Source organism: Mugil cephalus, chromosome 15, assembly GCF_022458985.1.
Source record: "Mugil cephalus isolate CIBA_MC_2020 chromosome 15, CIBA_Mcephalus_1.1, whole genome shotgun sequence".
In the NCBI taxonomy this organism is placed as follows: Eukaryota; Metazoa; Chordata; class Actinopteri; order Mugiliformes; family Mugilidae; genus Mugil; species Mugil cephalus.
The window spans coordinates 6,786,472-6,803,787 of NC_061784.1; the positions used below are offsets into that span (position 1 = coordinate 6,786,472).

Here is a 17,316-nt window from a genome sequence, read left to right on the forward strand (position 1 = left end):
CCCCACTAACATCATCTTGTTCCCAGACACTACAGGACACCCTCAGAAGATGACCAGGACCATTCTCTGATGGGTAACAACCGTTTTGGAGGCACAAGGCAGACCTACATAATATTAGTGGTGGTTTTATTGTTGTGGCTGATTAGTGAAAAGTTGAATGTTTTAGTAAAAAAACTAAAACAACAAAAACTGCATTGATGTGTGGAGATGTGTGGAGCTGACTGTAGTTTGCATGACTATGATGTACTAGAATCCATTTTTTTTTTTTTTTTTGCAGCTGGTTGGATTTTATTGGAAATAAGATTGTACAGTATTATCAGTCTTGAGTCTCTTTAAACGGTTCCACAGTTGTCCCCTGAGCCCTAGTCCCCTGAGCCTTGTGATGGCTTTCCACTGAGTCTGCTCTTCAAAGGTCACATGGGGTGTATATTACTACTGAGTGGCGGGCTGTAAGGAGTGGTCCAGGACAGCAGCAGGGTCACCCTGAGTGACAGCGAGTGTGGCCTGCTCTGGCAACAGGCTGGGGTCTGTAAGGATGGACGTGGTGGTACTCAGGAGACGGAGTGAACTCAGAACCACTGGGAGAGTACACAAGAAGATGACAAATATATGTTAGAGCCAGTGCAAGAGGATACCGGCGAACATATAGATAAATGGCAGGAGAAGGAGAATTGAGGGTACTCACTGGGCCTCAGGGCAGGCAGGGAACAGTGCTGATCCAGCCAGGACAGAGTGGATCGACACAGATCCTCCACACTAGCGGTGGACACCATTCCATTATAGGACTCAAACAGTGGCTCAATGATTATACTGAACTGACACAGAGTTAAGGAAAGTGGATAGAAGGATAAAGCCAAATAGCCAAAAAAAAAAAAAAAAAAAGAGCCAAAATATCTCTTAAAGCTTTGCAACTTCAGGCATTCAGTGCCATCCATTGGTTTCTACTGCACACATAAATCATTAACAGCTGGACATTGTAGTTTTCACCAAAAGCTATTCAGAAACTAGTTAATTAATTGGAGATCAATACACATTTGGTGGGCTATTTACAGCAAGCAAAATGGCATATGAGACACAGAAGAAGAAGGAAAACAGTGCAGGTATTTGGTATAATGAAAGATCATGTGGCTCACCACTGCTTTTTGTTTTTTTTAAAAAAAAAACGACAGTCCAATACTTCAACTGTTCCTGCATTGCATCCACGTGGAGAGAAGCTCTGACAGTACAGAGCAGTCAAGTTTGACGACTTATTGTCTGGGACATCCATGTCCGATAGCTTTCTGAACTTGAAAGCACTTTTAACTTGGTTTCATAAGAGCAGACAGAGTCCAGACCTCAGCAGGGAGCACAGTGTTCAAAGTTAGCTGTGTTTCTTTACCAAACCCTATGTGGCCAAGCACAAGCCCTTGTGCTTTGGGCGATTTGAAGCAGCCTCATCAGCAGCCGTCTCCTCTCTTTTCTTCAACAACTGTACACATACATTTTGCCCAAAACGTAGTGTAGCGACTGTTTAAAGCTGGCTTCTATTTCCATTTCATTTGTAATACAAATGTACTGTGTAAACCCACTGCTCGAGAATTCATTTGGTGAATTAATCTCACACAGTCAAACAGACAAATATTGAGATATTGAGCTTGAGCTCCTTGGGGCGGTCCAGACTTAATATTTAATGGATATTTCTTCCATCAAAAAACTCATTCTAGTGCAGCATCATATAATTCTTTTTTTTTTTTAAGTTCAGAATAACTGCTTGGAGATAAAAGCACAGTCCCTCGAATAGCCATAAAAATATTCACAGAGAGGAGACGCATTCAAGGTGTTTTGGGCCACGCTCAAAAGATAAAGTAAACATCTAATCTCATCTTGCCTGCAAGATAAAGGCAGATGTAGGAAATCATTAAGGACAGAGTTATGGATTAAATTTACATAATTTTTCAATGCAACGCACAGGCATTCATTTTATACGCCTGGTTACTCTGAGACATCCCAATTGAATTTTGTGCTCTTTCCGGACTATGCCATTAAAACTTGTAATGTAACATATGCAATACATTCCAAAGCTTCCATTTTTGGGGTATTTAATAAACTAAAAACACAAATGTCTTCTTTGTATCCATGCAGATTATCATGATATTTGCTGTAATTCGTTTATTTGGATTCAAAGACAGAAGGTGTTGAAACAAACCATAATCTGACATTCCTCAGGGGTTCTGAAGATGCCATGCGATGCTCCAGACAGCTACAGACCTGAACCTTAAGCAGCAATAGAAGGCTACGTTTAATCTCCGTACATTCTAGTTTTAGAGAGAGACTGCAGCAGTGTGTTTATGTTTTAAAGAGATCTTTGTAGATTTACATTCATAAGGATACAATCCAGAACTTCCAGTTTTGTAGAGTCTGGGCCCGGACATACTCTCTGAACTTCTGCCTCATGTGATCAAAGCGCTGCCGTGTGATAGGGACACCTGTGGCTGGTAGCTGCTGCTGGCACGCGCTGCACGAGGAGAAAACACTGAGTCAACAAAGCAAGCATGGCGTTTGTTCGTGTCGGCAGATAGCGGGCGAAGACCCAAGGTCCAATAAAATCGATGAACTTTAAATTAAACCCACGTTATCACCCACACGTGCAAAAGTTGAGCTCAGTTAAAGGTCTCACTTGATGGCGGAGTTCAGGAGCTGGATCTCCTCCCGGAGTCTCTGAGCCTCCTCGTGCAGCTGGGCTCTCTCCTGCTGCATCTTACCGATGTACTCGGCAGTCTTCTGCAGTGTGGTGGCTTTGCTGATCTGTGACGGAGAGATTACCACGTGTCAGACATGTGCCCTGATTGCGTAATTATTTACACATTTCCAGCATTATTGTGGTTGCCGGTGATGAGATGTTTCCTCGGTTGAATTTACATGTCACCCACTGTAGTTTTCCAGTTTAACACTGAAGCAGCTCAACAGTGCTTTGATGCGCACCGCCTCCACCTTTCAACACACCTAGCTGTAATGCAGCTGCTCGTCGTTTTGCAGTACCTTTATGCTCGGCTGAGAGCTCAGGGTTGTCACGAGGTTATGTAAAGTGTCAAATCCCAGTTTGATGTTGAAACGCCTCTTCTGCTCTGCAGAGATGTGAGTTATCCTCCTGGTCTCCGTTTGCTGGAGAGAGCACAGCCCAGAAATGTGAACATCATACTTGACACTTGAGTTAGATAATGTACACATGTATACAGTAAAATGGATTTGTAAATGAAATGAGACACAATGCCCTACCTTACTTGATTCAATTTTCCCATGTCCTGAGAAGCCTGAATGTGGAGACTCAGGATTGGAGGCTTTGTCTAACGGGTTTGGTGGTGATGTTTGGCCTGGATGTGCTGGAAAGTTCACTGAAAAAGAAAATTAAGTAACTGCTACGCACTGCGATGTGTGCATATCAGCAATGCAATTTGCAGCTCTCTGCCTCCTGTGCTTGCTTGATGCGCTCTGCAGCATATTCTTGAGAACCTGTGAAATACCCGAGGTGGGTTGTGCTGCGGCAGCGAGTTCCTACCACTTAAGCTGCTCCTGTCTGTGCCATATAGCTGGACAGGCGAAAGCTTCTCGGTCTTGGGTACGAGGAGGGTTGTGCTGGTGTGCGTGGAGCCGTGGGTGAGCAGGGCAGACACCGCCGAGCCTCTGGAGGTGCTGGCGTGAGGTCCGCTGTGGCCCAGGGTGGCAGTCTGACTGTGCAGAGGGGTCAACACGGGGATCCCTGCAGGCCAGCCAGCTCCATGCCGCAGTTGCGATGAAGCGTCAACAACATGTGTGCTGGAGGTTGTCTGTCGAACAAGATGATGTCCGGTTAAAGGTGTCTTATCTACATGGCTATGGACTATTAATGCACACACAGTACATCTGCAGTTGCAGAAAAGATTGCATATAGTTAGCAAGATTCTACAGTTAGCAAGTCATTTGTGATGGACACATTAATGTTTTGGTGGTGAATCTGCTGCTGTAACTACAACAAAGAAAGGAAACATGTTTCTACTTTGATTGCACGATAAGTCATTAATTCCAACGATCAGTTTGACATCTAGAGGTTGTTGTTTGTGTTCCCTTGCTGAGGGGGGTGTGAGAAGATTCTCACATCTGTATCTTGACAAGAGATGGCTAACTCATCTTAGCATGTACTCTGAAAACAGGATGAAAGAGCTAACCGGCCTATTTCGAAGGGAAATGGTACCTTCCAGAATGTCTAGAGATCAATCACATGTTACAACGTGCTTAGTTTGTACTAAAACTAAACTCACGAGTAGCTGCATTCAGACTATTTTTTGCCAGGCACAATGACTTCCTGCAGTCTTTTAGTCAAAAGTATCGGAGGCTCTATTTGAGCTTTGCAAGAGCTCATAGGCAGCTTTTGTTACACTTGTAAAGACTCAGGCATGTTGTTCAGCAGTATTTCTAGTCTGTCATTTGTTTTTCTGACACAAAAAAAATGTATTTGAGGTATTGATAAGCAGGTTATTAACATCTAAGAAGACTTAGACTTACTGTTTTTGCTTTTTCTGTAATATGCTAAGCTATGCTGACCAGCTGCTTGATATGTAGAGCCTACGTCATAGGGGGCTACACTGCCAAAAGCATTTATACCTTTGAACTGATGTGTGTACTGTTCTGTAATGACACCACTAAAATGCTAGGCAGCGGCTAGCCCTTTAGTGGTGAGTTTCACTTTGTGTTTCACACAGTGAGGAGTGAGACGGAGCGGCTCATGTTGGAGATGAAGTTAATAAATGCGGATTAATTTTCACTGAAATCACTGCAGAATAAAATATAGAGAACGTCTAAGTAGATGGGAGGAGGCTGAACTAGGTAGATCTTGTCTGGCTACTGAAATATGTGAACAAAGAAACGCATTTAAGACAGCCGTTACGGTTTGCATCACTGATGCTGACGTGCACGTCAGGTTATGGTGTAGGAGCTATGCCGTATGTAGTGAAATCATAGGTTAAGCAGGACTATTGCCCTCAACTCTCGCCAGGAAAGTTAGATACTGGGCTGAGCTGTTGTTGACAGGCTCACCAAAGTGCTGGGAGATGATGACCTCTGACCCTTGGCTGTCACTAAAGCAGTATCAAATCCTAGTGTTGGCTTTCCTGAAAGAACATAAACCAGAAGTTAATGAGTTCACTGTGACATAAACGTGATCAGTCCTTTCAGATTATTATTAAGAGATGGGACACGTGTCGGATGTGACTCACGTTCATGGGCGCTGGAGGACAGCAGTTTAGCCAGGCAACTAGTGGCTGTGGGGGTGGTGGACGGGGGGCCAGATGGCACCACGGAGGGACCGGCTGTCCTCGCTCCCCCCGTTTTTTGCTTGTGCTTCCCTCGCACCCCTGTAACGGCCACCTGCTCCGGGACGGAGAAGCAGTGGGCTGCAGTGACGGAGGGCTGCACCGCGTGAACCGGGTTGGATACAGCAGCCGGGTAACTGAGAGACTGGCAGGGAGGCTGAGAGTAAGTGTCCCCTGCGTGATGGTAGCCGTGAGTCTGGTGTGCAGAGCCCTGACCCCCGGTGGTAGAGGCCGTGTGAGTGATGACAGTGGACGTCAAATTTGTCGTTGTGTAGTAGCCAAACTTGTGGCAGGGCAGCGGGTACACAAAAGGAATACTTGCACAGGCCGGCTGCTCTGTGCTGCTTGTAAAGGTTACAGTGGCTGGTGCATTGTGGTATGACTGATGTCCATACGGCATGGCTCCCGTTATGATGCCAGATGAGTGGTATTCACCGCAATCCTCCTCTGGCCTGTTCTGGTCTGGGCGTGTGTTGGATGTAGAGGGCTGGGGCAAACTGTCAGATGACAGGTTGGGCTGGATAAGAAAGACAAATTCACGCATTAACCTGTGAGTATATTAGTTCCAAATGAAATCTTCCCGAGAAACTCAAGCAGGAGGACATGTTATCAGCAGTCGTACCTGAGCCAGCTGGGTGTCGATAAGTAGCTGAGGAGCCGTTACCACGGGGGAGGGAACTGGAGCAAATGCCGAGCTGGATGAGCTCTCAAAATAGCCACAGTCAGCAAAACCGGTCTGCTCGGTGGGCTGGCCCCGGTAATTCATGAAGATATCTGGAAAAGACGCACACGGAGGCAGCCGGTGAGCACTGACACAGCTGGATGAATAAAGTTCAGATCAGAAAATGGCAGAAACAATTACTTTTTTTCAAGCCAACATCAATATTGGCATGTAGTACCCAGCCAAGGTATTTGCTTTGTATCAGCCAGGTCGCATATTTCTGAAGCCACCGTGACACCCGGCGGTGGCAAGCCGCCACCTGGGGTTAAAAACTGTCCTTTCATATACGACGTTACTAAAGTTCAGAGAAGACAAACTCACTTCTTCAACAAGACACTGATTCCAGCTCTTTCAGAATGAAACAGCTGTTGTTAACATGTACAGCATTCAGCATGATCTCCCAGACTGAAAATACATACCACAATGTCTGTGTTTTCATCTCAGTAAGGAGAAACCTCTGGCATGGCGCGCTGTATTTTCCATTTAAGAGAGGCACTCTGCATGAATTAATCTCATAGCTGTGTTGCTCTGACAGACACTCATTAGCTCCCTGGACCTTGTGACCAACGGGGAGGCAGACAGCTGATCCCCAAGGACCCTGCCAATGCTGTGAGGACAAACACTGGCACACACACGCACATATATTACAGCAGTGGGCAGCAGGTTGCCTGTCTGTTACAAAGGCCAACTTGTAGCCACACAGCTGCTGGATTGCTTCACTGAAAGGAACACAAAGGCCAAAAAAACACAGCAACTGTACCCCTGACCAAGGAATTAAACTCCAACTTGCTCCCTCCTGACTGGTTGAGGCCCTTCTGCTCTTTTTCTGAAGGCTAGCTGCTTCCTATCAAATGCTGAGGCAAGCAGACCAAGGGCAGATGATACATATATATACGGTATCATTTATATAAAATAAAAATGGAGGTCCTGCTCAGTAAAGCTTTGTGCCTTAGAAGAAGTTACATCCGAAGCATACTTTTGGAGTATATTCCATTGTGCCCCTAATCCTAGATGCCAGCCCAACTTCCTCCACCGCACTTTTGTTGTTGCAGAAAGTTGGTATGAAGTTGTTAAACTGGGAACTGGTTACGCTCCGGTAAAGATCTGCTGGGTTTTATCTGGTCACGGACAGAAACAGTAACAGCAATAAAGTCATACATGTTATTCCAGGTGGCTTGTTTACCACAAAACAGCTCTGATGTTGTCCATGATGAGCTATATTATTTCAGCCTTCTTTGTCAACCTGTATGGGCTAAGACACGCCTCAAAATCAAATCCAAATGGTGTGTTCCCAGACTCATAATCTGATGATAGCCCACAGAGTCGCACTATCATCTCCCAGGGCATCACTTTATTTTATTTTGCCCCAGTGTTATAGGTGGTGCCAAAGTGGTGGTTAGACACATCCTCTTCCACTTCCCTATTCTCCCACTCCCAGCTCAGCCCCGCCTTTGTCAGCCCTTTAAACTCTGAGGACCGAATCGTGTACTGCGAACACAGCACATAATCAAAGGAGTGGCATTCAAGAGCAGATTTTTTGATTCATCAGCAACTAGAAAAACAAAATCATGCGAAAATATTTTATAAATAGTGTAATTCAAACATTGATTCAAGACTAAACTCATCTGATGAGAAAATTCTTCTAATTGCTGTTAATTATTACCATAGGAGACACTAGCAGATATTTGTTTCCATTCTTCTCCGACATTTAAAAATCCCACTGGCAGATAAACATACACAGACAGACGTAGTACCTGGAATATCCATGAAATCATCCAGGTTGGGCTGCAGCGGGGTAAGGCCCGGCTGAATGATATCAGCATTGTTAGTGTACGCTGGGGAGAAAGAGAACATGACGGAGACAGAGAAATGACTAAGTGTTATTGCATGTGGTTTCTAGAAATATCATCTTTCATCATAGTGAATTTCCTTATTTGTGGGGTGGGCTTCCTTGGCTGGACCCATGTGACCATCAGCCACATCAAGAGAGAAAAAAAAAGCTGCTATGGGTCAGAACATTAGCGTTGTTATTGTGTAGTAAAGGAAGTGTTTGAAATTTTAGACTTACTTGCATTCTTGGCGAGAGTTACAAGCTTAATACAACTCTAATATCTGTCAACATAAGGTGAAAATCATGAGCTGTTCCAGGCACTGGTCCTGTTTGAAGCGGTTAAGTTGGCCTGAAAACGCCTCCCCAACTTTAGCTGAGCTTTAGGTAACAGACATCTTTTGTTACTTTCAGATAAATTGATGCAAGATGTTTCCCTTTGTTTTCATATCTGACAGCAGTCTCAATCGTATCGGCTAGTTCTTAGCAAGAAACTCAATGAGCATTTCCCAAAATGTCAATCTTTTCCTCAAGAAAATCACACTTACAGGATAAAATGTCCATCTCACGCGAAGAAAACAAACTGCAAATGTGCTGTTCATGCAAGATCTTGCCATTCATAGTAAGATTTAGAAAGTTTTCTTATAAGAAAAATTTCTCTCTACTCTCTAGAATTCTTTGCAGAGAAGTTTCTGTTATTCGTCATCATTTTTTCTATGATTAGATTCAAAAGTCACAGTTGAAAGTCCTTCTGAAAACTTCAGAGCGCGGACTACTTACTGTTGTGTCGGTCGCTGGCCCAGGGACATGGTTTCTGCGTCATGGTGAACAGGGTGTCGGAGATGTCGGACAGAAGGCAGTCCAGGTCGAACATGTGGGCCTCCACCGGGGCAGCCTCAGTCTCCTGGTAGATCTGATTGGACCGCCTTTCCAGCTTGGCCTGGCAGATCTGACCCTGAAGCACATGAGCCAGGAATAAAAACACTTACAGGCTTTATGAAAAGACAAAATGAAAAATTCAAACAAAAACCACTGCCTGATCTATCCAATAGAGGGCTCCCTACTGATGGGACTGAAAAGGCCTGATCAGACAGTGATGCACTGATGGCATCCTCGTCAGTGCGAGTTCTGCTTCTGGTGACTAAAGACTCTCAAATAAGCAAAAGCAAATCACTAAAATGTAAATATCAGAACTGCAGGATTCTGTTAATATCCTCTTAAACAAAATCTAAATTAAACCTAGTAGTCGCATCCCTTCTATTATCGTATCCAGCCCAGCCAGGAACAAATTTTCCGTTTTCTTCTTGAAACCCAGTGAAAGAAAAAGTCACTAAATATGAAGCTCCAGACCCAGTCTTTTCTCTGGTCCAGTTGCTTTGCTCCCGCCTGATCTCCTTCCTTGCCTTTATACTCCAAATCCAAGTCTGAGGCCGCATTTATAGGGAAGCCCAGATTGAGCCGGAAGCTGTTTTGATTACGTCTGAGCACACGACATCCCCTCTTAGCATATAAATGTGTACAAGCAGAAATGAGGTAAGATTGTTGTGTGCATATGCATGTGTGTGAGTGTGTAGAGCATGATGAAAAAGCACTTTTGACACATTGTTCAAAAACATTAGCCCCTTACAGGTTGTCATTATGTCGGCTTTGTTCGTTTCTTTATTTTGATGTCTCACCATTTCAATAAAAGTGGCCGCCTTTTGTCCCTGACCTAATTCTGGGAGTCACACACACACGTGCATGCAAACAGGAAGACCTGAGGCCCCTGCCAGTGCAAAGTGCTTTTGCTTACGTGAGTGAAAAAAAAAGAAAAAAAAAAAGAAATATATATATATACATACACACATATATGTACATACACACATATACATGAGCACCTGAAAATTTCTCATTTCCGTTTTCATTTTTTGAGGGTTTTCCTGCAACTAGTTGGTACATTCCATTAAATGTATTTTAATGCAAAATGGAGGAGATAAGAAGACACTGAACACAACATAAAATATGAAGAATATTTAAAGGGCACAAATACGGCAAGACAAAGGGTCTGTTCCAACACCTTTTTTCTACCAAGTCCTTGACTGTGATTTGTAAAAAAGCATTTGAAAAAGCAGCTGGACTTCGGCGTTGTTGAGTATGAGTTTGTGCTTACACTTTCAATGGGCAATTGAGCACTGAAGAAGGCATTTGATTACTTGCATATACCACAAGTGAATACTAGGATGTGCTAGCTGCTCTGTGTGGCTATACTTAGCTTTTAGCCCTACTCTGGCTAACGCTGGTATGCAAATAAGTGCTTAATAGCAAGGCTGCCAAGTTTGGATGTCCTTGTACTCACAAGACATACAGGTTCACCATCTCGGTTTACTTTACTGTTAACATTCAAACATTTGCTCAAGCACAAAACACAATGTACAGCTAAGACTAACTGGAGCATAATTTATTTTGCAGGTACTTAATCTCAAAGCACTGGAGGATATTTCATTTTAAAAGTGTATTCTTAATATTGGAACTAGCTCCTATTTAAGAGGTTGCCTGATTCTTCAGGATTTGTCCACACGGGACCTTGCATATTCGTGACACTATTATTATTATTTTATTTATTTATTTATTTATTTTTAGAGCAATGGCTCAAATAGTTGTACAAAACCAAAGCTAGATGAAAAGTCAGGAAGTCATTAAGATTCCTCCTCCTGGGAGACCACAGAGGTGAGCACCGAAAACACACTTAAAAAGCTCAATAATAACTTTGACTTGATGATGCCGTTAGAAGAGCAGACAATGGAAAACCACAGTCATTATCCTTCAGCGTGGAAAAACGAGGTTGAAAACTATAGTTCTTTGAAAGAACCCAAAAGTGAGTTAATCACTATAGTCGACCTTGTTAAAATACACAGCCTTACACCAGTAATAAACATGTTAACAGCCTGGTACGACTACAACAAAAACAAACAACAAATACAATACAACAACAACAATACAACAACAAAAAGGTTCTCCTTATTTAAACTGTATTTAGGCTTAAAGTGACACATGGGTACCCTCACACGTTGTTAGCTGTCTGCCTTTGCGTCATCTGCCTGCATGAACTCTTACCTGCCTTTGAATTCCACCGGTTTGTCCATTTTTGGATCAGCCCAGAGTAACGCAAAGTCAGGCAATGCCTAGGTGGTCATGGCTGTAGCAACCACGCTGACCTTCAAATCCACGTTCTTTCAGGAAAACAATTAATCAAGGGAGGTTTGTCCATCTTTATGCTCCAGGGACGATAAAGATCTGTAGAGAATTTCATGCCAATCCCAATACCTTTCATTGGGACACATGTGTCGACGTCAACCTAGAAATCTACGCCCGTTTGTTGAGGGTTTCATAGCAATGCTCTTAGCGGTTCTTGGGATATTTCCGTCTAAACCAAAGAGGTGTAGATTGACCAGACGACACAATTTGCCATCCCTGGGGCCACACCATTTAAGTAGCTAAAGTCAACAGTAGTATTCTGTTAGTGTCAAAGAACAGACTTGTTACTGGTTGTGCAGTCAGATGTTGAAGCAGCTCCACTATCACTTATGGTTTGAGTCCGTCCCATGGAGGGACTTTTGTTTTGCTCTCAAACTGACAGTTTTAATGAGGACAAAGTTAACTTGTAAGAAACTTCAGCCAATAATACCGTACATTTGGGCAGAAATCTAGCATAATGTGATGCCTGCTGCAGATATAGTTACTTTATCTGCATATATCACATTTAATGAGAATATGACTGAGGCTGAAACTATATCATCATTAAATTTTCAGACTAAGACAGTTTGAGCTGAAAACTGTTGTTATATGTAAATATATGTAAATATGTAAACTCTAATATTATAAAAGCAACTAGAGTGTTTTTCCAGCCACTGGATGTCAAGCTAAGACAAGACTTTGACAATGAGGACCATAAAAACCCGGTTTAGTGATCTTTGTCCCGTCAAGTAAGTGCTGATATGATCCCTTTCATGCGCCGTACAACCCATCAACAAGGAGAAGGTCACAATGAAAAGGACTGTTCTTTGGCGTTCAGACCTCAGTTCAAATGTTCTAGTGCCACAGTAAATCCACAATGGAATACAAAACAGAAGGTTGATTATGACAAACGTGAAAGAGAGAACAGAGGGATGGCTGTGGCTTATGGGGGCACACGTCACGTTCTCATGTGAATACTATCATGGACGAGGTGCTTCCCCAGGGTCCCTCCCTCTCCTCTCCACCTCCGAAGCCTTTGTTTCTGCCACACTTGGCGTCACTGTCAAACCCACTGCCCCTTTGCTGCTCAACGTTTACAAAGCCCCGCTGGAAGTAGGTCAGATTTGATTTTAAATGACATTAAATTTTGCAGCTAGTTCACCTGAATAAAGATAAAAACCAGAAAGAGTTGTTTGCGGTATTGTTGCCGCTGGCAATCAATGTGTGTCAATTGCCTACAAATGTCAGGCTGTGACGCATGAACCAAGCTGTTTTGCCCTCTTCTGTTGCTCTCTTTTCCTCTCTCATTAAACCGAGGGAGGCTAAATTCACATGCTAAAAATAGCCACTTGGAGACTTTGATGATCATATGTTGGGTTCGACCGCATTCAAAAGTAAACAATGCCAGAAGGTCACCAACACACAGCACGCCAGTCTGGGTCAATTGGTCAACTTCGGCCTTCAAAGGGTCAAAATCAATATTTGTCTACTTTTAAGTGTTCCCAAAGCCAGCTGAAAGACATTGTACTAAAGCCAGAGTTGTCCTCTTTTGACATACCTCTTGTAGCATTGATAGAATATCATCTTTCTTTTTCTGGAGCTGAAAAAGAAAAATAAGAAAAATAAGAAAAAAATAAGAAAGAGCATAGTTTTGATTTGAAAATGAAATTTCTTTCTGGCTAATTAAACACAAGGTACAGACACATAAACCAACATATGGACCAAATTACTATTTTGACTATTTAAATACTGTTGGAAACCACACGTACACCTGATCCTTGTTTAGTCAGTCCTTTCATTTTCATTTTATTGTCCTTTAAATGTAAGATGCAGAGCGAACTTACAATGCATCAGGAACACATGCAGAAAAACACAGGCTAAATATATTAATACATCTACAATAAATAACTCAGATAAAACATAATATTTAACAAGTAATTTAAACACACCAAAAGCTAAAACTGCACATAAGTCTACAGAAAGAATCAATGGATCGACAACATACTTCACTCTGAGGACTATGACTGTCTAAATATATTTAGCTATCCATCTATCCGTCTGTAGTTATTGAGCAGTCTGAACAAAAATATGGACACGGACTAATCTTGATGAAATATATAGTGAGGAAGAGATGAGTGCTCACCCTCTTCTTGTAGTAAATCCTCCACTTGTGATACTCCTTGATCACCACCTCAATCCTTCGCTTCCAGTAGCTGCCCTCTAATATAATCGCCTGTGGGCATGAGGCCAGAAAGAAGCACCAAGGAGAAGAGTTTTGGGTATGATTTCTTAAGTGCACAAAGATATACACCAACCAGGCATAACATTATGACCTAATATTGTGCAGGTCTCCCCTGTGCCTCAAAAACAGTTGTGACTCATCAGAGAATGAACATGGGTCTTCTTCTAGTGGGGGCTCTTTGGGTCCTGTGGATTGAGAGGAGAGGCCTCTGGCTCATTCCAGTGTATCCCACAGATAATTGATCAGTTTGGGATCTAGTGAAAGTGGAGGCCAGGTCGACACCGGTTGTGCTGTTTTTCATGCTTTATTTTAGTTGTTCCTAAACCGTCTTTGTGTATGTGTCAGGCTGCATCACGTGACGGTCAGTATCATTCCCTTCCCTGTCAGTGGTCATAATGTTGCGGCTGATCGGTATGTATTATCAGGTGAATAATGTGCAGCTGTAAATCGCTTACTTCAGGCTTTCGATGTGCGTCTGCCTCCGAGCCCTCCAGCGGGGTGGAGAACCCACACACTGGGCTTTTCCTCTTCTCCACATCTGAGCGCAGCAGACGAGAGAGAGTGACAAAATCAGCAGATTTATACCGCAGGTGCTGTGTATACATTTACATTTACTCTGGTGCTATGATGCGTGAAATATGTACTATTTCAGGTATCTGGGTGTTTGTTTGTTTTTTCCCTTTCCCTTCGATTATGGCAGTGATACAGGCAGCGGCAGCAGCAGTAGATGGAGGCGAAGGTTGGCAGACTCACACTGAATGAACCAGGCTCTCCAGATCGCATTGTTCAGACGGATCTTATCCCTCCACAGCAATCGCAGACCTTTGAAAGACTTCCATTTGGGGGAGACTATTTTACCACTGCAAAATAAAAAAAAAGTCATATCTATTTAGATGAAATGTGAAAGCTCTGCTCTTTATTTTAAAACACTATGAAACATGAGGGGAGACGTGGAGAAATGACAAAATACCCTTCACAGGGACAATGGAACAAAATTAGCAACTCCACTTCCTCACCCGCTGTTGGAAACCTGTCCTGATTTTGACTAATGGCACCCAATCAGCATGTTCCCCATCACCCAGCCAGGCTGGTTGTGCTTTTTTTTTTTTTTTTTTTTACTTTTATTCCAGCATCTCTCTGCGTGCTGAGTGCTGGAAAGATGGCTCCTAATGCAAGGTGCTCAGGGAGTTGCTAGGAAGCCAGGCGAATCTTGTTCAACTTGCTTTAAGTGAAGTGACATGTTACTTGCTCCAAAACAGCAGAGGCAGCATATTACTGACAAGAAGAGAACAAATACTGTGCAGCCAAGCATTACACTGCACATAATACATTACATATAAAGCACTTAGAGGAATAAAGAAAAAAAGAAATGTTCAAACATTTCTAGCTATATGTATCCAGCCATATGTGGCTTTTAAACAAAAAGAACTAAAGCGCAGTATGGTGTGAAACTCAAAGAAAAATATATTTATGCAATAAAATATGCTAACTTCCATCTATCCTATATGTACCCTAGAAAAAGCAACAGGCAGACTTAATAATAATTATATAATAATCCGGGCATCATTTTAGGACTTTCCCTCGTTTTCCTCAGTTGTGCTGCAATCTTTCCTGTCCTGCCAACTAGAATCAAAGTCCATCTTTCAGTGAAGATTTTCCAAGCGGTTGTGCAACACGCTGACAACAAATCCAAACATAGTCACCAACTTGACTGTCGCGTTTTTAAAAGGGAAATCTGCTGGAAAACAGATAATCATGTGCAGCTTCAATGAATGGGCTATTTTTTTCCTTGTCTTTACGACAACAAAGTTAAGTATTTGTACTTAATCTAAAACCCATAACTTCGACTGCAAAACGCACTATGCACAAAAATACGCACAAAAAGTCAAGTGTAGACCTATTTTTGTAGACGGTGTTCTTTGATCAAGATGAACAGAAAGCGATCCGGCTAAAGTAAGAAGTTAGTCACACTTTTAACAAAAAAAAAAAAAAGAAGCAGTTGGAGTGAGTGTATTCTACCCCACATTGCAATGGAGAGACCCACCTGTAGGCCAGGGACATGCACTCAAACAAGCGGGTCAGAGTTGGGTCGATGCTCAGGCTCCCGGAGCTGAACGGCCCGTACCGGTACGTCAGGCACCACGTCCTGTTCACCGTGTCGAAGTCGTACTGCAGAGACCCGCCGCTCTTCCTCCTGCGCGCCGCGGAATCGCTGTGGGGCGACGACACCATGAAGTGTCCGCTGTGGATGACCTGGGCGCAGGGGAAAGAGCCGGTGGACGGCCCGACACCGACGAGCCGAGCGGGCTCAGGCTCCGGCTCCGATTCCGACTCCGAGGAGTCCTGCAGCTGACCCTGTCCGGCCGGGCAAACTGCGCCTTTGGTGCTCGCCATGGTGCGCTTCAAATCAGAGGAGACTGTCATGCAGACAGTGAACTTTCTCCTCAGCTGACTCCCCCCTTCCTCCCCTCCCTCCCCGCTTTCATCGTTATTGCAATATTTCCCTTAAGTGTTGCCTGTTAGCAGCACTGAGGAGCGACATCTGTCAACTGAGACAACAACAACCTCCACCACCACCGCACCTCTGGACCACGGTGGGCCAACTTCCTGTATTATTAAAGTCCTTCATGGAAAGATCAAATCTACTAGAATGACAAATCTTACTAGATCAAATCTTCCCAATATTATGATTACACTACTATTATCAGTATATTTATCTTACTCAAGTATTATTGTTCGGTCGTGAAAAATAAGTATTTCATCAAAGTTACAGGGTAGCTTCTAATAAACGTGGAAGTACATTTTCAGTGCCTGAAAAACAGGCTCCTTTGGAAGTTTTCCCATTTCATTGCTTTTATAAATGGAATTGGGATCATTTTTGTTTAACCAGTCCGTAGTTCAGTCAATTTCACCTTGAAAATTACAATTTAACTCTCCATGCAACTCTGAGAAAAGTTTATTGAAAAGTTATGTGATGGACACTATATATAAATATATATATAGTCACTATTGCGTTCATGGCACATGTGTAAATCTGCCTAGACTGGGCTATCCTCAAACTGAGGAGATTTATTTTCCAGCAAGACGATGACCCAAAGCATACAAAGCTAGAGAGAAGGTATAAAGACAACAAGGACATTCTGGAGTGGCCGAGTTAAAGCCCAGACATCCAGTAAAGAATTTGGAATCTGGACTTGCCCAATACAACTACAGGCCGACGTGCCGGCCACTGAGCAGCTGCACTTGAGTCATCGTAGTGATGTAAATATAGGCGGGAGACACCCCGCTTCGTCATGGTTCTTCATCAGATTTAATCATGGGAGTTCAAGGATTGTATGGATGACCTTCTGGATTCTCTACACTGACACTCTGGTTGTTCAGGGATGAGCTACGCCAACATGACATACGCTTGAACGTACAGGTAGATTTGAAGGGTGTATGTTAAAACTATGTTCACACGGATATTATACAGCGTCCTCAGCTCAGGCACTTTATATACCAAGTTAACTGAAGAACCATAAGGTTAATTCTGGTCAGTTCTTTATGCAACTTAAAATACTTGCAGGTGCTCCTTGAACACCGACTCTGGAAAACTTTTTTCTTTCACAAAACACGAATAGCTTTTATGCTATGGCGTAGAACGTTTGTCCCTCCCTTCTGAAGTTGAAATTACACCGTTGACAAAGGTTTATGATGTATACTACCTTCAATGCTTTCCATTCACACATAATGAGTGAAAAGTGTTACATCAGTAATTTTACCCAGAGAATCACAAAATTGTCTCTAAACTTCCTACGTTCTTCCATTGGAGTCCTCGTAGCTCATACTCTGATCTACTTTGCTGTGGTTGCTTCTGTTCTGCTCTGGCAAACCAACGGTTAGTGATGTAAAACACCTTGTTAACTGTGTACCAATGAAACCTTTCCATTCATGAATGAAATATTGCCACGTGGTTTCATTTACCTGCCTAAAAAAAAGCAAATTCATC

The 17,316-nt window shown here is 43.0% G+C and overlaps 1 protein-coding gene across 1 annotated transcript; it reads right to left on the bottom strand.

Moving 5' to 3' along the window:
• Nucleotides 1-243: 243 nt before the first annotated feature.
• On the bottom strand, nt 244-15,781 carry LOC125020735 (carbohydrate-responsive element-binding protein). The gene is made up of 17 exons (XM_047606201.1): nt 15,373-15,781; nt 14,082-14,188; nt 13,784-13,866; nt 13,230-13,319; nt 12,645-12,686; nt 8,654-8,828; nt 7,800-7,880; nt 5,947-6,098; nt 5,229-5,841; nt 5,050-5,123; nt 3,536-3,803; nt 3,256-3,371; nt 3,019-3,141; nt 2,657-2,784; nt 2,371-2,494; nt 686-815; nt 244-578 (listed from the first exon to the last, which is right to left on the bottom strand). Exons 1-17 carry the CDS (start codon nt 15,750-15,752, stop codon nt 433-435), a joined length of 2,832 nt encoding a protein of 943 aa, XP_047462157.1. The 5' UTR covers nt 15,753-15,781; the 3' UTR covers nt 244-432.
• Between the last annotated feature and the right edge of the window lie 1,535 nt (nt 15,782-17,316).

Excerpts from the sequence above, each read along its gene's own strand:
- LOC125020735 (XM_047606201.1), bottom strand. The coding sequence starts at position 15,752 with ATGACAGTCTCCTCTGATTTGAAGCGCACCATGGCGAGCACCAAAGGC. Across the intron at positions 8,829-12,644 it reads TTCTATCAATGCTACAAGAG|GGTCAGATCTGCCAGGCCAA; the intron begins GTATGTCAAAAG and ends CATGTGCTTCAG. Across the intron at positions 5,842-5,946 it reads TCGACACCCAGCTGGCTCAG|CCCAACCTGTCATCTGACAG; the intron begins GTACGACTGCTG and ends TTTCTTATCCAG.